The sequence below is a fragment of the Laccaria bicolor genome, genomic scaffold (assembly GCF_000143565.1).
Source record: "Laccaria bicolor S238N-H82 LACBIscaffold_38 genomic scaffold, whole genome shotgun sequence".
Classification (NCBI taxonomy): Eukaryota; Fungi; Basidiomycota; class Agaricomycetes; order Agaricales; family Hydnangiaceae; genus Laccaria; species Laccaria bicolor.
Window position 1 is genome coordinate 94213 of NW_001889909.1, and position 21816 is coordinate 116028.

Below are 21816 nucleotides of genomic sequence, written 5' to 3' on the forward strand. Positions count from 1 at the left end.
CCCCCTCAGATACTTAGGACGGAGCAGCAGTTTAAGGAGGCTGCAGAGGAGCTGACAGCGGCTTTACAGGATATGATTCGCACTAGGGTTCCAATGAACAAACCATGCCCCTTCTCCAAGAGATGGTGGAATAGCGATTTAAGTCGACGGAAAACCAACATGAAAAAGCTAAGTCGCTTAGCATATAGATTCAGAGCCTCGCCAGATCACGAATCTCATGCAGAGTTACGAACGGCAAGAGATGAATACGGCGAGGCGATCATAGAGGCTAAGTGCGGACACTGGGAGGACTTCTTGGAGAATGCAGCAGAGGTGGATCTGTGGACGGCCAACCGTTATTTCAAGGAACCAATAGGAGACGGAGGCAAATCGCGTATCCCAACCCTCAAGGTCATCGATGAAGACGACAACAGGCTCATCAGGGAAATCAACACCAATGACGGCAAGGCCAAGGTGCTAGCACAGGTCTTTTTCCCCAAGAAACCAGACATATCCAGGACGCCGGACGACTATGAATACCCAGAACCGCTCCCACCACCACCACCCATCACACAGGAACAGATTACACACCAGATCAGAAGACTATCGCCCTTCAAGGCTTGCGGCCCGGACGAAATACCGAACGTGGTACTCCAGAAGTGCCTGGGACAGTTGTTGGACTACTTGGTACACCTGTTTCGGGGCATCTTCACGTTGAGGACCTACTTCAAGGGATGGCAGGAATTCACGACAGCAGTGTTGAGGAAGCCAGGGAAGCCGAACTACGAAGTGCCAAAGGCGTACCGGCCAATAGCGCTCCTATGCACGATCCCAAAAGTACTGACAGCCATTGTTGCGGAGGACATAGCCCACCTGGTTGAGAAGAACGCGTTGCTACCAGACACCCACTTCGGAGGACGCCCAGGTCGCACAACGACGGACGCCATCCATTACCTTGTGGGCAAGATTAAGGCCGCATGGGGTAAGAAAAAGGTCGCCTCAGTCCTCTTCCTGGATGTCGAGGGGGCCTTCCCAAATGCGGTCACTGACAGACTCATTCACAACTTACAGAAACGACGGGTACCAACAACATACGTCAAGTTCATCGAACGGCTTTTGAAGGGCAGGAAGACAAGGCTTAAATTCGACGACTTTGTCTCCGAACTCATCTCAATCACGAACGGCATAGGGCAGGGAGATCCCATCTCCATGCTATTATACATCCTATACAACGCTGATCTCCTAGAGGCTCTGAGAAGACTGGAAGAGGATGCAATAGGATATGTGGACGATGCCTTGGTAATAGCAACAGCGAAGACTTTCAAGGGCTCAACACGCGCGCTCAAGAACTTTATGGAAAGAAGAGACGGTGGCCTCGAGTGGGCACAAGACCACAACTCAAAGTTCGAGATCAGTAAGGTGGCAGTGATGCACTGTCAGCCGGGGCCAAGGCAACCTACCGACCGCCCAAATCCAACACTCCGCCTGGAGGGGAAGGCAATCAAGGAAGTCGACAGCTACAAGTACCTCGGGGTCCACATCGACTATCAGTTGAGGTGGAAGATCCAAGAGAATGAGGCTATGGCTAAGGCTACAGCTTACATGTTGATGTTTCGAAGGCTAACTCGTACCAGCTTAGGTATCCGGCCCAGGCTAATGAGACAGCTCTACATTTCGGTAGCAGTCCCCAAGATGACGTATGCCCTGGACGTTTGGTTTGTACCTCCGTACAAGAAGGAAGGCAAACGGAACAACAGCGGATCAGTCAGGGCTCTGAAGTCAATGGGTAAGATACAATGCATAGCTATAACAGGGGGTTTACGGACATCTCCCAACGATCTCCTGGACGCCCATGCCGGTGTACTACCAGCTAACCTTATGCTAGAACGCATCTGCTATGCGGCGATGGTGCGAGCAGCATCCCTCCCAGCAGGACACCCCACCCGAGAAATGATACAACGATACAGCCACACGCCGGCAAAAACGCACCTCACTCCTATCCAGAAACTCATAGAGCGCTACAAGATCAAGCCGCATCTATATGAAACAATCACGCCAGAACCTCAACCGCCGACATACAAGAGCAAATTCACGACGACAATTGCAGATACAAAGGAAGATTCAATTAAGGCGGAGAAGAACGACAACTCAGACATCAAGATTTACACGGATGGATCAGGCTATGAGGGAAAGGTTGGAGCGGCAGCGGTGTTGTACAGGAAAGGGACAGAGGAACCGGAAAAGATCTTATGTTTTCATCTAGGGTCGATCAAGCAGCACACCACATTTGAAGGCGAAGCAGTAGGATCCATACTGGCGGCGTGGATGCTGCAAGGTCGATCAGAGGTAGGGAAGGCGAAGGTGGCTACTTATTCTGATAGTCAGGCTTTCATCAAGGCAACGGGAGCGAGGAACTCGGGACCAGGACAATATCTGGTCCTGGAGTACATGAGACTGACAGAGGTCATGGATGACGGCACTAACAGGCTTAACACCACAGATACCACCAAGTTTGCCTTGAAGTGGATAGCAGCGCATAAAGGAGTAGCGGGCAATGAGAGAGTAGACGAGGAGGCAAAGAAAGCGGTGCAGGGGGAGTCGAGTCCGCCAGAGGAGCTACCGCCCATTCTCCGAAAGCTTCTGCCTATCAGTGTGGCGGCGGCGAAACAGGAGTTTGCAGAAGGTCAGAAGGTCAGATGGCTCAAACTATGGAAAGCCTCGCCGCGCTTTGCGAGGCTCCAACACATCGATCGGGCCTTCCCTTTCAACAAGTTTAGAAAGATCAGCAACGCACTCTCTCGGTCACAGTCCAGTCTGCTAATACAGCTCCGAACGGGGCACATACCGCTCAACGGGTACTTACACCGCATCAACAGATCAGACGTCAGGCGCTGCGCGAGCTGCTGGGAGGCAGGGCATGGGTCAGTAGTGGAAACGGTCATTCATTATCTTTTCGAGTGTCAGACATACGCAGCCGAACGCTATGACATGGACAAAGCCTTAGGCCGGCGCTCGAGGGACTTGCAGGGAATCTTGGAGGATATGGATGGCATAAAGGAACTGCTCAAGTATGTTGGGAGAACTGCCAGATTCAAGGCTACGCTAGGCAACGCAATAGGTGATGTAACTCATTTAGAGCCCGAGGAAGGTTGACAGGTAGCCCCGTCTCTTTTCATATAGGAAGTACTACGCCAGATCAAGGCTCGACAGCAGAGCTGGCTCCGGCCAGCGGGCTCACCCACAAAACCACACTCTTTTTTCTTCACTATCCGCCTCTCAGCTTACGGACCTCAAGCACAAGACTTATTAAGACAAGAACACCAGCATCACACAGCTCAAGAGGAAGAAACACGTCACGCGACAGAACACAAAAACCGATTTTTCTCTCTGCCTAATCACGCTCATCCCTAAAGCTGTGCCTGTCGCTCGCGATCGGGTACTTGGAAGACCAAACACCTAACAGATGGAATACAACATATGGGGGAATGACGTAACTACCCCGCCCATGTTAATAGGATGCCCCTCTAAACGGTGTTTCCGTGCCGGGCTGGTTTTGGGGGAATGATCGCCATGGGCGTGCCTCCACCAGTGCATGAGGGGATCTACTGGGGGTTAGGCATAAACGGCATTGGGGCCGTAGGTAGTTTACTAGAATGTAACGTCTGACATGGGGCTCTGCCCCAATGGACTATAAATTTGACTCAAAAAAAAAAAAAAAAAAAAAAAAAAAATCGTCCTCATGGTTCTTCGAGAAGCTCGGCGACTTTCAACGCCCCCCCAAGATCGATCTTGCGTCGTTTCCTGTCGCCGAGAAGGTTCATATTGGTTTGTATTGAAGTCCGAAATGAGGCAGTTGTGCCGCATGACACCAGCCTGCACGTGATTTTGAACTTATCTTATCTCGTCTCTAAATTTAAACGCCCGTTTTTCCTGTTGAGGATATGGGAGTGAGATAAAATATCATTTCCCAACTTTTTGAGTTTCAACAATGACCAATAGTATATAGCATTTTTGTGATCTGATCACGGAAGATTTAAAATGAGAAAACAATGAAAAAAAACTCAAAGTAAACCCCCAGCAAACTTAACGCAAAGGTTCTTTGATTTTAGAGAAGTAATTGTAGGTTTGAATTTCTGAAGCATGTCTATGAAGGGACAAGCTGGGACAAGTAACCAACATAGCGTAGGTTGTTTGGGTTTGTCCAGGATGATAAACACGTCGACACAACAAACAGGAGATTTCGGCCCGTTGCAATTCTCACCGATACAATGAACCTTACCATCCCTGCGTCAATTCTACCACAAATCCTACCAGTCAAGTCTCTCCTACTCCAATCCTCATAAACCTATGATCGTCTTCCAGGTGGTTCGTTCGTACGAAAAGGCCCGTATGAAGTTCGCTTTGTGGAAATAGAGGGGGTTTTGGCGTTTCGCTCTTTGTGCGTATACTTTACTTTATATATAGCTGAAAACCAACGTGGCCTTGTGTGTGCATAGGCTGGGCCTACTCGACGGGCACGCTGCGTCAGTTGCACGGACCCCTCTTTCCCAACCCTTCGTCCTGAGCGCTAAGCATTCGCTATTGCTCCTCCAGCATTCATCCCATCTCTCCTCGCTCTGTTTGCGGCAAGTTACCATGGATACGCCGTCTCAACCTCAGAGTTTGCAACTCGAAACCTTTCAGATGAGTCAAGTCGAGCCCTCTCGCCCGGCAGGTGAGGTTCTTCGGAACGTCGACCTTCTCAGGGTGATTTTTGAACATTTCGATGTCGATCTGGATGAGGATCAGCCTACTCCCGGCAACGGCAAGAAGCCGTTGCTGTGGGCTGCGTTATCCTGGAAGGCTTTCGTCGATCCTGCCTTGGACATCCTGTGGCGGAACATGCACTCACTTACGCCTTTCTTCAAGCTTTTTCCCGTTTACAAAACGCTTGATGGTATGCATGTTCCTGTGAGTTTGATTCGTCGGTGGTTCTTGGATTTGTTGGTTGATTGACGTGTAGATGTTTCATGGTCCCATCCTTGACGCAGATTGGATTCGATTCGAGAGCTACGCTCACCGGTTGAAGATACTGAAGATAAAGGAGGATTCCGCGGATATCATCTCTCCAAGCACCCTTCATCGTCTAGGCCAAACTATGAGGCCCGTATTCCCCAAGTTACGCCACGTTTGTTTTTCATCCAGCTCGATACTCTCAACTGCAATTTTTTTGCTGTCGTCTGCATCATTGCAGCATGTAGAAGTCAGAGGTATATCGCAAGAAAGTGATATCTTAGTGACGATGTTGTACATCGTGACTTCCGATGCGCCCACCCTTGAATCGCTAAGCCTTGATGGCCGCGCGGTGACTCAGCTATCTCTTCAACCTGTCAAGCAATTTACGAATCTTCGATCTCTGTCTCTGACACAAATGGGGCGGCTGATTGACGACACCGTTCTTGCATGGATTTCCAGCTTAACGCAGTTAACCCATCTTACTGTCGATCTTCAAGGCTCCCCCCTTACATCCATCCCGAGCGCCTTCAGCACACTATTGTCGTTGGACATAGCTGGATCCTTATCACTTATTTTGCTGTTTCTCACCGCTGTTGAATCAGCCGCGTTGAAGGACCTTTCTTTCCTTGTGCTCACAGGTGGAAGCGGATCTGCAACAGCGGCTGAGTGGAAACTCCTGGTGGATGCAACCAAATCTAAATGGTTGACTTCCCTCCGGGGGTTTTCATTGGAAGATAAACGCGCCCTCGATAATGTTTTGTCGCTGACTGATGTATTTGGGTCTTTATGGCAGTTGAAAGGTTTGGAACGTTTTGAGGTTAAGCAACATCAAACCACTTCGACACTGACGGACGCGGTTTGTCGTCACATTGCGGAATCTTGGAGAATGCTGCGAGTTCTCCGCATTGAGGTTCGCCTACAGCCGGAAGGGCCATCGATCGAAGCTTTGATCGATTTTGCCAAGTACTGTCCTCATCTCAAATCCCTTAGCCTCTACGTCAACTTTAATAAGGGAATGCCATCTCATCCCTCTCAGCATCCTACCTCATCTCACGGCTTGGAATTAGTGTCGTTTGGGTGGTCTGCTGCGGGGAATGAGTTGGCGGCTGCGAAGTGTTTAGACAACCTCTTCCCACGACTAAAACGCCTTGGAAGTATGGTCCCAAATTCGAACGAATCCAGGTCTTGGGAGCAAGTGAAAAGTTTTATCTGGGCTTTCAAGGATGTTCGTGCTGAGGAAAGGGCCAGATTAGCGATATTAGACTAATAGTTCGGGCTGGGCACAATCTACGTTTCATTCATCGCGCATAGTTTGCTTCTTTGTCTGGGCGTAACTTACTCATCGCGTAGAATTCACGGGAAGCAGTTGTAAGCCTGTCTATTTCAGCTCTCCCGACAATGACCTCATGTGACAACTTGAAATGGTCGTCCCTCAACGCTCCTCAGCAATGCCAAGCGGCGTCAGCATCAGCGTTGCAAGTAACATATCCGTTGCACTTATACTATCTCTAACTTCGCCTTCATTTTGTAGAGAAAAGTATCCTCGTCACTGGTGGACACGCGCTTAGTAGGGCCGTTGCTCAAGCAGGAGAAAATGTCGCGATAATCTACAGGTCCGTCACACGCATATATTCAACCAAATTCTTTGTTTTGTTTCGGTTCAAAGGTCCTCCAAAGACGCCCCTGAGATAGCAGAGAAACTCTCGAAAGAGTTCAACGTTAAAGTCAAGGTTTGGGATCGTTTTCTTGCGCTCGCGCCAGACGCTCGCTTTAGGCGTACAAATGCGACGTCTCGGATACTGACCTCGTCAACAAGACGCTCAAGCTGGTTTACGAAGAGCTCGGTCTTGGCTTGGTCCCATCTCAAGTTTTATTGCCATAAGTTACCCTCGATGGGTTTTTTTTTGAATTATTCCCTCATTTTATGAGCCAATAGAACACTGGTATATGCGTTCCCAAGCCCGCGCTTGACCTTACCCACGACGATTTCAAGTACATATTCGACGTCAATGTATTTGGTCCTTCAACATGGCGTTTAAATACTGGTTAACACAATCCTCCTCGGATTTCTATTTACACTGAATCTGTCCGACAGGAGCATAATCAACATCTACCAATTCCCCGATATTCCGCCAGAGAACTGCCACACTATGACCAAATTATTATCTACATATCCACCCCAAGTTGTTGAATCTAACAAACGGTGCCCAAAGGAAGACAGCTGCATTGTTTTAGACCATATCAGACTATGCGGAATTATTTGGTCAGAGACTCACGTCATGTGAAGAGGCGAAAATCCGCAACAGTGCTGTCCTTTAGGGCCTTAAATTACAAGCCATCGTCAATATCAAACCTTCAATCACGGTAAAGAGACAAAATTTTACATTGCTGAAAAATGCAATTCAGTGTTTTCATCAGAGATTGCGAAGGAATAAAACTCACCAAATCAGATGTACCTGTAATAATGTCATCAAATAGGTATATTTCAGAAGTATTAATTTCAAAATTGACGCACAAACGTATTCCTCTGGGCTAGAACTTCCATACGTCTCCTTGGTGGGATTTGGAGCGGCAATGCTTTGAGCGACGAAGAAGAGGATGACGGCAATCAGTGGTTTGAACTGCATTTTTTCTGAGGTTCGGATACAGACTACTAACGACTCGCCCACAGTTTATATACACAAGCCAAGCCAAGATGACGGAGAAAAGAGAACGATGTGGAGCCTCGCCAAGAGGCCGATGCTCGACGATTACCTAACGGAATGGAATTCAAAGCCAAACTGGCCACATCATCATGATGGACTATAGCATTTTCAAGATGGCTATCCTGTCGACAACTCCACGATTTCCCCTTTCTTCCTGAAGTCTGTGAATAGTAGGCTGTCCTTGGATCCAAGCATGCCAAATGGCGTTTTAAAAGGCTCCGCTGTGAGCGGCAGATCAGGTTGATGAGCTCGGATTTTGAGCATCCAGCTCAAGGATACAGAAATTCACTCTCGGTCAACTCAAGGTATGCACTCCAATTTTTTAGGAGACTCTCCAGTACGAGTAGAGGATTTATGAACAAATGTATAGTTCCAAAGAGGATAGAATTTCCTGCGCACTCGCAATAACGCATCTCAGATGTCGGCAAAATCCCCAGCGTGAGCAGATCAGATTTAATCTAACGCACAAAGTCTACCGTATTACATACTAGTCGCATATTGTTCGCATAGCATAAAAATTTGACAGCCATCTCAATTCCCGGTGTCACCTAATAACCAATCAGCAGACTGCCTTGGGAGGCAAGCGTACACATCTAAATGATTATTCGCTGTCAGGTCAAGATACCCGGAGGTAATAGTAGACAAGGGAGACGTGACCTGGAAGACGATGTACACGCTGGACTATTTGTCTTGCAGCACTTCATGTCGTAGTGACCTAGCGTCGTGAATTTAGATTCTAAAAATGACTTCAAATATGCGAAATATGAACTCACAGTCCTGAAATGGATCGAAATTTAACTGATCAGAAGCGGGCTAAAAGCAATACGAACACCCTTGGCTTACCGAATCGCTTTTGCCTGAAACAAACGAAATTTAGCCGTCAATGAGTAACCAAGAGAGACGTCCACGGACAATTTATACAAGAAACCTTAGTATCGAGAGCCGCGAGTACTTGAATGAAGAAAGATAGACCGAGAATGGCGATTTTGTACATCGAAAATGCGTTTTAGGGATCTGCGTGGTGATGGCGAAGTTATAAGCACAAAATTCCCTTGGAAACTCTTGGCATCCCGCGAATTGTTCCAGCTGTTGCAATCACCCGGCGTCGGTCAATAAATGTTTGGTAAACCCCGGTCGAGAAACTCGACCGCGTCCACCGCGATGAATGCGCAAGGAGATAAGACTAACAAAGGCTCTACCAACGCTCAGGAGTACCGGTACATACATTGTTCGAGCAAATGGGGTGTGGAAATAAATATTTAGGCTACCGAATAATGTTGTTGTTGAAACTTTCGATGCCCCCAAATTTCAAGCACCTATAGACAGGACGACCGACGCAGAAAATAGGCAATAAATAAGCATCCCAGGCTGGGAAAATATTCCAGGTCATGGTTATGCCCCCCAATAGCTCTCCCAAGCGTTAGGTGCCGAACTCCCTGATTGCATAACGACGGAGGATATCTTGACAGTGGAGCAGGAAAAAAACATGAAGTAACGCCTGGAGACACATGCAGCATATAACCATTTGGGAGCAACAAAGACTGGTGTCGGACGACGCCTGTGAGGTGACTGCAGTGAGCACTAGTGAGCGGAGACAAGATATCAGATTTGGGCCACTGGGCCGTTGCTTTTCTTCGGATCTAACCCAAATTGTTGGCTCGAACTTGAACGTCTCCTGAAGGTTCTGAGCTGTTCATATCCAGTTGTTACACTATTACATGCTTGTGACGCGAAGTAGGGGCAATGAAGACGATTTTATTGAACTATGAAATGGATATCAGGTTACCATGTTTCTGAAGTTCCCGTTTGGACCCACCGGTCTGCCTGGTCACGTCTTGTCCGTTGACGCGGATCCTTGTATCGCTTCTAGCTGTCATCTCGACCCTGCTGCTGTCTTCCACGGCTATCCCAGTAGCATTTTGAGACCCAGAGACGTCAAACTCATTCCTGCCCTCCATACGAACTGAGCTATTTCTTTGGACGCGTATTCCATATGCACTACCTTTAAGTGCGAGAGTTGATGATTGAATGAATTGCACTGGTGCGGTAATTACCGGGGCATCGGATGCGTACCTTCGTTATTCGTACTACCGTCTGCATAACAATCATTTCAGCAGGTGGTTGCCGTCAACTTAGTGTCGGTACTTACCTGCCAAAAGCCGATCCGAAGCTTTTAGTGAAATCTTGTCAATCGTGTAGAGCAATTGAGAACTCACCATCAGGGGCTCGCTCCAAAACTCTGACAGGTATTCCATGTGCGCGACCTTCAAGTGCGAGAGTTGAGGACTTGATGAATTGCCTTAAACTTGAAGCCCTTACTTACCTACTACCAAGAGCCGCGAGATGAACTTGAGAGCTGTTTTCGACCATTCAACAATTATTGTCAACGGATTAGACCCCTGTGAATGAAGAGTTTCAGTTGAAACAGAAGGAAAACCCCACACCGCAATGCTTACAGTGCACAGGCAGACAGCCACGCCAATCACGACACCGCCAACTATAATAATAGTACGGCGGCGAGACAGGAAATTCTTGACTGTAACCCAAAAGTTAAACCGCCGCCCAGTTGGCGGAAAATTCTCAGCTGATCCAAAGCTTTTATTGGAATCTCGTTAATCGTGTAGAGCGAATAAGAGCTCACCGTCAGAGGCTGGCTCCAAATTGTGGACAGCATCAGTTTCACCTACAAGTCTGACATTTCGAGAATTCAAAAGCAACTGGAGATCGGACATCCTGGAGGATACTTCGGGAATCGGGGGGGCTTCAACGTGGTAGGGCGTAAGTAGTTGCGGGAAGGTGCTAACCTCAATATATAAAAGAAACCTCTCCCATCTCACGGCCCTCACCTAGGCCACAAGGTGTAAGTGCAACCGCATGAATGCTTTGCGGGCTAATTTTAGCCCAGACCACATGTGATCACTTCATGATATTCATCTCCGCTCACGCGCATTGCTCACTTCATGTGTCTCCAGGCGGTCCTTTCCAGTCTTTCTTGAGTGTCAAGGTCTTTCCTTCGTTGAGGAATCAGGGTGGTTGGGAAAGGATTGATGAATACAACCTGGAGGTGTTGAGGAATTTCAAGGGTGATGTTGAACCGAAATCCAGTTCGGAATCTTCAAAAGACGTTCAGGTTTAACAACTTAATACTCCAATAATACTCACACGCGTTTCTGGGTGCATGCATGGCGGGAACTTGCCAATCGTAAGGTGAATTCCGTCGAGTGAGAGTTCAAACGTTCAAGCTCAGGCTTCAAGCTCTAAGAGTATCTCTGGGCTATCATCTAGCCTTCGAAAAAAAGAAACGGGTAGAGGTGTCTTATTTTCTAGGAAGGTTTTCTTTTCGGCGGAGCTGTTGCGGAGCTGCAAATTTGTGTGCGCACGTGACTGTCCCTCTTCAATTTCGAAAGTTGGCCGTTCAAACGATTCACAGCGGTACGCCTGACTCACTAGTTATGTGCATATGCAATGGCTGATGTGGTGAGTTTTTACGCGTGTCAACCTGAGTTGCGCTCGTACTTGGATAAAGACTCACTTGGCGCTCAGTCCGGATCCCAAAGAAAGAAGTCAAACGTTGAACCAGAACCTTATGTAAAAGGGGAACGGCGTCTACTTTCCATGCGCCTCTCTTCTTCATCGCTTTGCCGCCCACAAGCCCATCCGCAAACGTAGGGGAAATCTCTCCTCATCATGCCTATACCTCCATCAGCCGACATCTCAGTCAAACTTCAGTCACTCTCTGATCAGCTTGATCAGTCGGAGCACGCCAGGGATAAGGAAATCGCCTTGGTCAAATATTTACAGGCCCACCTCGAGGCTGATAAAGATCACACTACGCTGAAACTGCTACCTAGTGCATTGGGGACTCCAGATGGTGATGGTCGTGGTGAAACTCGAGAGTCGACGATATTGTCGGACATCATTAGGAAACACAATCTCGGCCAGGCATACTTGGACTGGGTGTTCACATATCTTCAACCCACGGCCGCCGACAATAAACCGCTTGAAAGACTGCCTTGTGCAAACGTCAAAGCTGAAGAGAACTGGGGATGTCGAAATGACGGAAAGCTGACGTGTGGTGAGTGTCACCTGGTCTCTTATTGTTCAAAAGTATGTTCACACCGTGGTTACTCTCCGTATGTTATCTGAGTCCAGTTTATTTAGGAATGCCAGCGAACCCACTGGCGCGTTCATAAACGGGGTATGGTATTCTACTTTTTGTTTTTGTTGCGGCTCTCATAGTATTCCTTCTCGATAAGATTGTAAGGACCCCATCCGCTCGCCAACATGGCAGCCAGCATGGATCCGCGAAATGCGGGACCCGACATATGTGACAAGTTCCACCGAGTGGAAAATACCTCAAAAAGAGGCGCAGTTTGCTTTGGGTCTGCACATGCAAGCTTTCCCGTACTTTAAGTTTGCATTTATATATCAAATTCTACTTCCACAGATGGGGCAATATTCCCGCATTCGATACTCTCAATCTTCCAAAAAACGAGGGTGCATCTGGGAACTTACCGAATCTTAGTCTAGCTTATGTTGGTGAGCCGCCCTTACCTAAATAAAATGAAACCGGTTGTTGATTTCTTATCATCGTGTCCGCAGCATCCGGGGACCTTCGGAATGTGGTCCGAACTGTCAATGAGCTGCCAGATGATTATTCGGGAGAGTTGACTATCGTCTTGAACGATCGGGAACCAATGATAGTCCTTAGAAACATGCTACTGCTTATGATCTTGGGCACCATGACCGACGAAATTGGAATAGCTCAAGCAGCAGATGTAGCACTCCACCTTTGGGGCTCTACTTTCATCCGAGGGGAAGATCAAATCGTTCATGCAAAGGCGATCATGCAGTTAACTGGTTTGATCAGAGGACAAGATTTGTTCTCGTTACGACTCGGCGAAAATTCTATCATGGCTGGGAAAATGACGGCACAAGTTGTGGGGGTGCTGGCTCAAGCAATGAAGTTTGACCTAGACGTCAATGATGCCAATGCTGAAATCCGGCGCGTCAGGTGATCCCTTCCTGGAGGCCAAGAGGAGACGTGCTAATGGTATATTTTCCAAGGTTTGAGCCAACGCGAGAAGACAGGCATCATCGCGGGTATTGCCGCCTGAAGCCATCTCATCGTCTTGCATCGTTGGAATTTCGTCGCTTTGGAATTGTACTCCCCTTTGGCGCTGCAAACAACCATTTCAATACACCAAACAAGTACCTCTTCTCTTCTTCCGGCCGTTGGCTGCAAGATGATCTGGCCACTCCCCTTGAATCGTGGAAGTAGGTCATTCAATATACAGTATCTGATATCTCTCTTTGCTCAATCTTCATCTGAAGCATTGAGGATGTCATCGCCGCTGGGAAAGCCCATGGGGCGCAATCCTCCGACCTCTATGGTTGTTTATACTTTTATTTTTCTGGACAGTTACGGTCATTCGCGGAACGTATCAGGAAATTTAAAATATCCTTCCGTATGTTCAACCAGGACGCACGAGAGCTGGCAAAAAACATCCAGTCTGGCACGTATACGTCTCAGGGCCTTCCAAAGAACACCACCTTTGACCGAATCGATGTTTCCAACATCATTGACGCTGAGTACCTCGGGATATCGAACGTTCTGGCCGAGTTCTCCCCATTATTGAATAAAGCCAACCAATGCGCGACTATCATTGGATATTCAATGAACTGGGTCCCGAAGCAACACAACAGTGGACCCGGTCCTGCGGAGGTGGGAAAACTTATGAGGCAATTGATACAAATGGGAAAGGGAAGTCGGTAAACCGTCAATCGATAAGTCAGTCTCTCTGACACTCTTCCCCCCCCTCCCAGATCGATCAGAACTTGCATCCGGGTCGAATCTCAGTTATTTTCAAATATTTGGAAGCAATTCATGACAATTCCACTGCGTTTCATCAGTATCTCGCAAAACAAGGAACTGAGGAAGCGGCTCGCAAAGCAGGCGTTAAGCTGAAATCGAAACATAGCATTGTACCGCATGTGAGTTTGAATGATTCTTTTTCTCTCCATTTTTTACGATTTTTTGAATTGTTGGGGCGGTAGCGGATCGGTGCTCCGATTGATGGACCACCAAATGGGCTGCCTGAATTCAAGACCGACGACAGTTGGTATTGGAATGTAAGTTGCAGGATGTAAGCGTGGAAGTTCAGCGTTTGACCATATATATGTTGTGCCGCACAGGTTCAAGTTTGCCCTGCGTTGCTTTCTGAGCGTTTTGTTGAGTTTACTCGTATCTAAAGATGTCATTAGATTTATCGTCCAAACTCTATATCGTCCATGATTGAAACCAGGAACTTGTCGAATAATTATACATGTGATGTAGAGGAGATTCCCGGAAGTTCTGACTATGAATTCACATTGAGTTTGTCTTTGATGTCGAGACCCATCCTTCACCCAATAAGAGACAAAGACACCAACCCCAGAGCACACACCCTAAACTGCCGCCTTGATAGATTGTGCCTAACGAACTGCACATCACGAAGATGATGATGAACGATTGGAGTTGGTTTAAATAGTCTTCCATTTCTTATTCAGACGACTCGGACTTGCAGTCTGCGGACGAGGAGGCGTCGACTCTGTAGAAGACGCACGGGCCTATTCAAAAGACCTTGGATTTCGGTTCAACATCGCCCTTGAAATTTCTCAACACCTCCATAGCGCCTGGAAATCGGAACGCCATTCCGCAGACATTAGGCGATGGAGCATCCCAGCCTGGGCGGAGATCCGAGGTCGTATTGATTAATCCTTTCCCAAGCTGTAGCTTTGCTGATAGCGTAACATGCCAACCACCATAAGGAGGAAAAGACCTTGGAGCAACGCAGTGAGAGACTGGTCGAGCTTGGGTACCCCTCGCCATCATTCACGTAGCAGATCGACTGATCTGACACCTCTTGGGTCGAGCCGTGCACATGAGCGGAGATGAATATCGTGCAGCGATCTCTAGGACACACGTGATCTGTGCTAAAATTAGCCCGCAAAGCATTCAATGCAGTGGTTGCACGTACACCTTGTGGCCTAGGTGAGGGCCGTGAGATGGGAGAGGTTTTATATATATATCGAGGTGAGCACCTTCCCACAACTACCCCCTACCACGTTGAAGCCCCCCGATTCCTGAAGTATCCTCCGAGATGTCTGAAGTATCCTCCAAGATGTCTGATCTCCACTGGTTGCTTCAAAATTCTCGAATTGTCATAATTGTACGCGAAATTTATGCTGTCGACAATTTGGAGCCAGCTCCTGACGGTGAGTTCTTATTCGCTCTACACGATTAACGAGGTTCCAGTAAAAGCTTCGGATTAGCTGAGAATTCTCCGCCAACTGATGCCAAGCGGCGCTTTAATTTCTGGGTTACAGTCAAGAATTTACTGCCTCGCCGCCGTATTATTCTTATAGCTGGCGGTGTCGTGATTTTCATAGGAGTGGCTGTCTATCTGTACACTGCAAGCCTTCCCGTGTAGGTTTTTTCTTCTGTTTCAACTAAAACTCTTCATTCACAGGGATGTAATCCGTTAACAAAAATTGTTGAATGGTCGAAAACGGCTGTAAACGGAATCTTGCAGCTTTTGGTAGGAGGTAAGTAAGCCCTTCAAGTTTACGGCAACCACCTCTTGAAACGATTGTCATGCAGGCCGTACTACGAGAAACGAAGGTACGCATCCAATGGCGCAGTAATTATTGAATCAGAGCAATTAATTAAATCCTCAACTCTCGCAGTTGAAGGGCCCTCAAATGAAACACCCGTTTTGGAGCGCCTAGCCCCTGATAGTGAGTTCTTGATTGCTCTACACGATTACAATATTTCACTAAAAGCTTCGGATCGGCTTTTGGCAGGTAAGTACCGACTTCCAGTTTACGGTAACCACCTGTTAAAATAATTGTTATGCAGGCGGTAATACGAGTAACGGAGGTATGCATCTGGTCCCCCGGTAATTATCGCATCAGAGCAATTCATTGAATCGCCTTGTACTCTCGCGCTTGAAGGTAACGCATGTGGAATACGCATCCAAGGCAATGGCTCAGTTCGTATGGAGGGGAGGAATAGCTTTGGCGTCTCTGGGTCAAAAAATTCTACTGGGATAGCCGTGGACGATAGCGGCAGGGTCGAGATGACAGCTACAAGCGATACAAGTCTCGACGTCAACGGACAAGGTAACGTATATGGAATGCGCACCCGAGACATTGGCGCAGCTCGTATGGAGGGGAGGAGTGACATTGTCGTCTCTGGGTCTCAAAATGCTACTGGGATAGCTGTGGAAAACAGCAGCAGGGTCAAGATGACACCTACAAGCGATACAAGGATCCGCGTCAACGGACAAGACAGACGGCCTGTGAGTCCAAACGGTAACTCCAAGAGCATGGTAACCTGATATTCATCTCATAGGTCAATAAAATCGTTTGCATTCCCCCTACTTTGCGTTGACTTCGCGTCACAAGCATGTAATAGTGTAATAACTGGATATGAATCTCATTGAGCAGCTCGGAACCTTCAGAAAGCGTACAAGTTCAAACCAACATTTAAAATTAGGAATCGAAAAAAGCAACGGCTCAGAGGGATTGTCGATCACGGTTTCCTATTGTCCTCTTGAGGCGGGAACCAATTAGAGCTTGATAATTTAATATTTCCAAGTTGAAATGCTTACAACGATTCATAGTGGTACGTTTGACTCTTCAATAATGCACATACAGTGGCTGATGTGGTAAGTGTATACAGGTGTAAATATATGTTGCTCTCTCTAAGGACTGACTCACTTAGCGCTCAGTCCGGATCCTCGCGGATGAAAATAACAGGGAGAGCCGTTGCATTGAATTCTTGATGGTTGCTAGAGGGAAGCGGAATTAGAGCAATCGCTCTCGTTAAATGGAGAACTTTGTTCTTGATAATGACGAGCGGCTCGATAGCTGCTCTGCTGGGATTGAACTGCGGAGAAGGAAGCGCAAATTCGTCGATTGACGTCGATGGTGTTGGCGGCAGGGTTACAGACTGCAAACACGGAATAGAATCTGAAGATGAGAAGGACAAGTTGGGAGAGGCGCAAGAACGAAACGAAGAAAAAGTTGGAATGGGTAGATGTGGGAATTTGTAGGAAACGTCAACATGAACGAGTAAGAGTAGTAGGTGGACGATGGGCAGGTTGGGGTGCGGAGAGAAGGGGATCGATTTGAGTAAGGATGTCGTCGTCGTCGAGTCCGAGGCAAAAGTATTGCCAACCCTTCTCATGGCATCGACATCGCATCTCAAGTGCCTAACGCGCACACATATCAGCGACATCTTTTCTTCCGAGCTGGCCGTGAGTGATGCGTATAAGTTCGGGAGACTCCTTGAAGGAAATTCAATTTTTTGGAGGTCCCGGAGGATTCTAACACGGAGGTCATAGAAGACATTTCGTAAATCCGCGTCTGAGAAGGGGGGAGGATAGGTCTGAAAAGAAGGGGGAGGATAGGAGTGTAGACGTTGGGACAGTGGGCCGGGCTACAAACTCCGTCGTGTTGGAGGAGCAGAGTACGTGGATCTGCGGTAGAAGTCAGCTACGTGTCCTTCTCCTCGTGAGTATGTATCACCGCAAACCGCTCATCCATGCGAAGCATTGACCTCAATCCCACCCTACCTCCCCTCCGTCCCCTCTTCAGTTACAGCCGAGTCCGCGAATGTCTTCCAGCATTTCTGGACAGCCGCCTCACGCCACATGAACGGGAGATGTTGTTCGGGTCCAGAGGGTGTTGAAATTGTTCGCTTCATCTAGATCTTCAACGGGTTTTGCCTGAGTTTTTCGACTGGTAGTTTAGGGGGTTTTTGAAGGGCTCCAAAAGATGTTTTTAAACTAGTTTTGTGTAGGTTTGGAAGAAGGACGGGCATGAGCCTCAGGCTGGTGTTGTGATTGGTGGTCGCTTGAGTAGGGTTGAATTTGGGTTAAGAAGCCAGGAATTATGTAATTCAATTGAAAATACTTGATCAATACTACTTGTGCCCAGCAATCTCCTTGTTCCTCCAAGTCCGACCGGCTCGCTCCATAACACCTGCGCACAACCTGCGCAACACCTGCGTTGACGTCGACTACGAGACCTCGGTCCGTCATATCTACATATCCGGTTTACTGTATTTCAATATTTGGCTTTGGTATACGCCACAAACAAATAAACGGCTGGGCCGGAACGGGAACCGGAGCTGATCTATCTTTTCGCAATTACCTGTAGGCCTTCTGGCCCATCCAAAGTCCGTTGGGGACTAGAGTCATGTTATTTGATCTTATCGCATTCCTTATCTGCGTTCGAGATTTGGCGGGAATTCGATCCCTTGATATCACCCCACCACCATCCTCCACTAGCACTCCCAATGCCCACTGATGAAAGACGACCGTCGTATGGCGATGATGGAGAGCCAACTAGGCTACCAGGAAGCGACCCAGTGAGTGTTACTGATGTTCGATTTAGACATCGTTGTGCCTTGACAACCACAGTAGACACCTGGAATGAAACCCGGAACTTATTACAGTACGGCTTTCTCTCTCCTTTGATTATAATCAGCATTAGTATGAACCCTCCCACACAGTATACTATCGGTTATACACCAAAGATGGTCCACTCGAATCAAACAGCCTCATCTACTCCAACGACCACTTTATTAGCCGGATCGTGTCCTCATCAGTGAGACCCCCTCACACCGCCGCCTCTCTGATGAGGTATCTTTGCAAGATGGAGGGCCTAGCGCTCCAAAAGTGCATCTTATTTCAGTCTCTCTCGGAACTGACAGCTTTGGAAAATTCGATCCACCTCCCGCTTCGGGGGACTACTGGACCAGGCGCATCTGATCTAGATCCAATGGCACTGGTTGTTGATAAATGCCCCACAGAGAGGAGATCACAGGTCACGAGCGGGGTAGAAACACAAGAGCTGTTCGAACGGGAACAACGTTACGGTGCGGCTCTATCATAATTTATGTGTTATCCGAAAATCGGCCTGATGAATTTTCAGTGTACTATCGCGTTTACGACGATGATGGTGAGATTGTCTCAAAAAGGTCTTTCGACGAGAACAATCCCTCTTTGGGCCGTGTCAACACTCTTTCCGTGCCCCCGCCTCACACTGTGTCTTCCTTGAAAAATCACATCGTCATATCCGAAGGTCTATTCGGCCACAATGTTAAGCTATTTGAGGATGAGGGCAACGAGTCTGCCATGAATGACAGTGATGCGCTCACACTTCTCTCAGAAACGTTCCCAGGATGTATAGAAGACCGACCCATAGCAATTACATATGAATCAGGAACGGAAAATGGTGAGAATTGATGAAACCCCAGGACTCAGTCATGATGGAGATTTTCATTAGGTTCAGCTGACAACGACGATCCGAATGAGATCCAGATCCGAGAGCTGAAGGAAGCATTGGCACAGATCAAGAGAGAATTTGAAGAAGCAAACCTAACACACGCGCGTGAGCTTGATGAGGTGAGAGAGGCATGGAAACAGGCGGAAGAGGCACACAAGCGCGAGATAAATTGGGCTAGGCTAGTGGTAAGTCATTGAACGGCACCTTACCTGGATTGAAATGACAAAAATATAGCCTGCAACCTTCACAAAGAAAATCACAGCAACGTTTGATTGGGGTGAGCAACAATGATATCTGTTCCAAGTTGTTCTAAAAAGTCACCGACTAGATTTGGGCGACATAGATACCACATGGCACTCAATGAAAACCGGCGAGATTTTCTACACAGATGGTATTTCCAGGACAGAGTTGTGGCGCAGCGGCCCCTATGTCTTCGGTCTTTCTTGATTTCTCTTGAGTTATTCCTTCCGCTGAAGTCGTCTACTATAGAATATGCATGCTACATGGCGGCAAACTCCTCTGGGAGACTGGCTTGTGAGTATCATTTCTTCTCCTTTGCCATCATCGCTTGAACTGTTCTATCTTGCTGATCCGCCGTTCCATTTTTTCCTAGTTGCTGATGCTGGTGACTACATGCATTTGCAACTTTGTCTCTGACCTGAACTCTTTCTTAGATCATACCGTCTTTGTTTGATCCAATGAGACCCCACAACGTGCAGGGAAATTTATCTTTTAAATCTTTTTTTAAAACTCATTACAGAGGGATTTGACTACCGTGAAACTGTTATTGATGGACTTCCTAACCAGTTACGGCGGCAGCGACAGGTCAATATGGCAAATCGTGACCGACCGTCGTAAATATCTGTCTTCGCTACTACTACTCATTTTCGACTTGGAAATATTTATCTAATCTGTATTCTGCCGCCTTGAGGGCTTGGGATGGCGTCATCCACTGGCAGGTCGTTTGGTTTTAGGACACGCGATCGGAATGTCGGCCAATTGTACTATGATGGAAGAACATGCCAAACACCCTGATTCCGAGTCCACAACGAAGTTGAAGGTCTAGTGACCAAATTTGGGAGACACGTGGTTTGTGCTAAAATTACATAGCCTGAGCCTCAGCCTGCAACATGCATCTATCTTGTGGCCTAGGTGAGGGCTGTGAGAAAGAGAGGTTTCGTATACTTAGTCTACACTAAGGTGAGCTCCTTCCAGAACTACCCCCTACCACGTTCAAGCGCCGATTTTCGAAGCTTTCGATGGTTAATAAAGTACTATCTTCCAGTCTACCCCCCAGACGCGCAGGTAAGTACCGAATCCAGTAGCAATCCACTAAATTCTCAACTTTCGCGCTTGAAGGTGGCTCACGGGCATGCAGAATATCCATTTACAATAGCACAGTTCAATTTAAGGGGAAGAATGCCAAGATTGACATCGCCGGGTTTCATGAGTCTTATGGAATAGTCATGAAGGGCGGCAGCAAGGTCGATATGGAATTTGGAAGTACAACGAAGATCTTCATCAACGGATATGATGTTACCTAGGAAAAAATGTGAGTTGAAAGACCAACTTCATGAACAATCTAACCTGGTATCTGTCTCATAGATATAGAATCATCTGCATTCCCCTTATTTCGCGTCACAGCCTGCATGTAATAGTGTAACAACTGGATATGAATCTCACTGAGCACCTCGGAACCGTAAGAAGTTCCAGTTCAAGCCAACAATGGAAAATAGAAACGGGTCGGATCTGCTCTCGATCAGGTTTTTTATTTTCTTTACAAGTGATAACAGACAAGAAGGCCCCCCTCTCTCGGCGACGAAGGAAACGGAACGACCGATTTTGTGAGCGCCTCCTCCGACGGCAGCGAGCACTGAGGTGAAGCGGGCTCGTCTGTGTTGGAGCAGCGAGTACGAGGGGTAGTGGTTGAGTGAGAAGGTAATGAATTCGGGGACTCTCAGTCCCCCTTATATACTACAAACATATGTAACTAGAATGTACTACAAACTACTATAACTATCTACAGTGTCCTATATGAGACTAGTACGTGCGCGTATGCACAGGATCGGCATACCGGAGTTGCCGGTCCGCCTCGACTATTCAACACTCCCCCTCAACTCCGAATCTATGCCGATGCGAGACGTGAATCTCTCGTGAGCTGGGCGTGGTAGCGCCTTAGTAAATACATCGGCCAGATTGTCTTCTGATGCGCAGTGTTCTATTATGATTGAGTTGTCGCCGAGACGTTCGCGTACGAAATGATGTTGAATATCAATATGCTTTGACTTTGAATGTGACCCTTGATTCTTTGAAAAGTCAATTGCAGATTGGTTGTCGATATTCAGTAGTGTAGGTTTATTTTGTAATAAACCAATTTCTGTTAATAAAGTGCGAAGCCATATCGCTTCCCGAGTTGCTAAACTTGCGGCCATATATTCTGCTTCCATTGTGGATACAGCAACAGTGCGCTGTTTGCGTGATGCCCATGATATGGGCGCATTCCCGAATAGGAAAATGTATCCTGAAATAGACTTGCGATCAAGATCATTATTTCCCCAATCAGCGTCGGAATACCCTTCTAAACCTGGAATAGAGTTTCCGCCGCCATACGTTATCCCGTAGTTGCGTGTTCCATTTAAGTATCTAAACACGCGCTTGATTGCACTCCAGTGTGCAGGGCTCGGATTGCTTGTGAATTGGCTTAAATGTTGAATAGCGTATGCAATGTCAGGCCGCGTGCCAATTGCTGCATACATTAATGATCCTATAGCCGCTGCGTATTCTGGGATACCGTGATGTT

General features: G+C 47.5%; 7 protein-coding genes across 7 annotated transcripts; 3 read left to right on the forward strand and 4 right to left on the reverse strand.

Moving 5' to 3' along the window:
• Nucleotides 1–3627: 3627 nt before the first annotated feature.
• On the reverse strand, nucleotides 3628–3843 carry LACBIDRAFT_307959 (uncharacterized protein; the record flags this gene model as incomplete). Its single annotated transcript, XM_001886512.1, has 1 exon — nucleotides 3628–3843. One exon carries the CDS (start codon nucleotides 3841–3843, stop codon nucleotides 3628–3630), a length of 216 nt encoding a protein of 71 aa, XP_001886547.1.
• A 771-nt stretch (nucleotides 3844–4614) lies between these two features.
• LACBIDRAFT_332018 (uncharacterized protein) lies at nucleotides 4615–6856 on the forward strand (the record flags this gene model as incomplete). The annotated part of the gene is made up of 6 exons (XM_001886427.1): nucleotides 4615–4929; nucleotides 5213–6199; nucleotides 6325–6342; nucleotides 6508–6587; nucleotides 6641–6704; nucleotides 6749–6856. 6 exons carry the CDS (start codon nucleotides 4615–4617, stop codon nucleotides 6854–6856), a joined length of 1572 nt encoding a protein of 523 aa, XP_001886462.1.
• Nucleotides 6857–7329: 473 nt separating this feature from the next.
• Nucleotides 7330–7619, reverse strand: LACBIDRAFT_307960 (uncharacterized protein; the record flags this gene model as incomplete). The annotated part of the gene is made up of 3 exons (XM_001886513.1): nucleotides 7490–7619; nucleotides 7417–7430; nucleotides 7330–7362 (listed from the first exon to the last, which is right to left on the reverse strand). Exons 1-3 carry the CDS (start codon nucleotides 7599–7601, stop codon nucleotides 7330–7332), a joined length of 159 nt encoding a protein of 52 aa, XP_001886548.1. The 5' UTR covers nucleotides 7602–7619.
• A 671-nt stretch (nucleotides 7620–8290) lies between these two features.
• On the reverse strand, nucleotides 8291–8673 carry LACBIDRAFT_307961 (uncharacterized protein; the record flags this gene model as incomplete). The annotated part of the gene is made up of 4 exons (XM_001886514.1): nucleotides 8291–8394; nucleotides 8453–8456; nucleotides 8523–8536; nucleotides 8592–8673. 4 exons carry the CDS (start codon nucleotides 8671–8673, stop codon nucleotides 8291–8293), a joined length of 204 nt encoding a protein of 67 aa, XP_001886549.1.
• A 769-nt stretch (nucleotides 8674–9442) lies between these two features.
• On the reverse strand, nucleotides 9443–10411 carry LACBIDRAFT_332019 (uncharacterized protein; the record flags this gene model as incomplete). The annotated part of the gene is made up of 7 exons (XM_001886515.1): nucleotides 9443–9681; nucleotides 9753–9773; nucleotides 9829–9849; nucleotides 9896–9943; nucleotides 10003–10078; nucleotides 10136–10215; nucleotides 10321–10411. 7 exons carry the CDS (start codon nucleotides 10409–10411, stop codon nucleotides 9443–9445), a joined length of 576 nt encoding a protein of 191 aa, XP_001886550.1.
• Nucleotides 10412–11366: 955 nt separating this feature from the next.
• Nucleotides 11367–13829, forward strand: LACBIDRAFT_307963 (uncharacterized protein; the record flags this gene model as incomplete). The annotated part of the gene is made up of 9 exons (XM_001886428.1): nucleotides 11367–11786; nucleotides 11841–11877; nucleotides 11936–12071; nucleotides 12127–12218; nucleotides 12282–12684; nucleotides 12747–12956; nucleotides 13014–13447; nucleotides 13540–13673; nucleotides 13737–13829. The coding sequence occupies 9 exons, from the start codon at nucleotides 11367–11369 to the stop codon at nucleotides 13827–13829; spliced, it is 1959 nt and encodes a 652-aa protein (XP_001886463.1).
• Nucleotides 13830–14821: 992 nt separating this feature from the next.
• On the forward strand, nucleotides 14822–21364 carry LACBIDRAFT_332021 (uncharacterized protein; the record flags this gene model as incomplete). Its single annotated transcript, XM_001886429.1, has 24 exons — nucleotides 14822–14936; nucleotides 15254–15266; nucleotides 15322–15458; nucleotides 15504–15524; nucleotides 15580–15600; nucleotides 15675–16021; nucleotides 16170–16188; nucleotides 16346–16347; nucleotides 16380–16390; nucleotides 16825–16981; nucleotides 17124–17237; nucleotides 17527–17620; nucleotides 17664–17758; nucleotides 18017–18096; nucleotides 18216–18220; nucleotides 18241–18606; nucleotides 18663–18965; nucleotides 19017–19201; nucleotides 19506–19550; nucleotides 20232–20321; nucleotides 20342–20519; nucleotides 20810–20860; nucleotides 21061–21169; nucleotides 21343–21364. The coding sequence occupies 24 exons, from the start codon at nucleotides 14822–14824 to the stop codon at nucleotides 21362–21364; spliced, it is 2580 nt and encodes an 859-aa protein (XP_001886464.1).
• Between the last annotated feature and the right edge of the window lie 452 nt (nucleotides 21365–21816).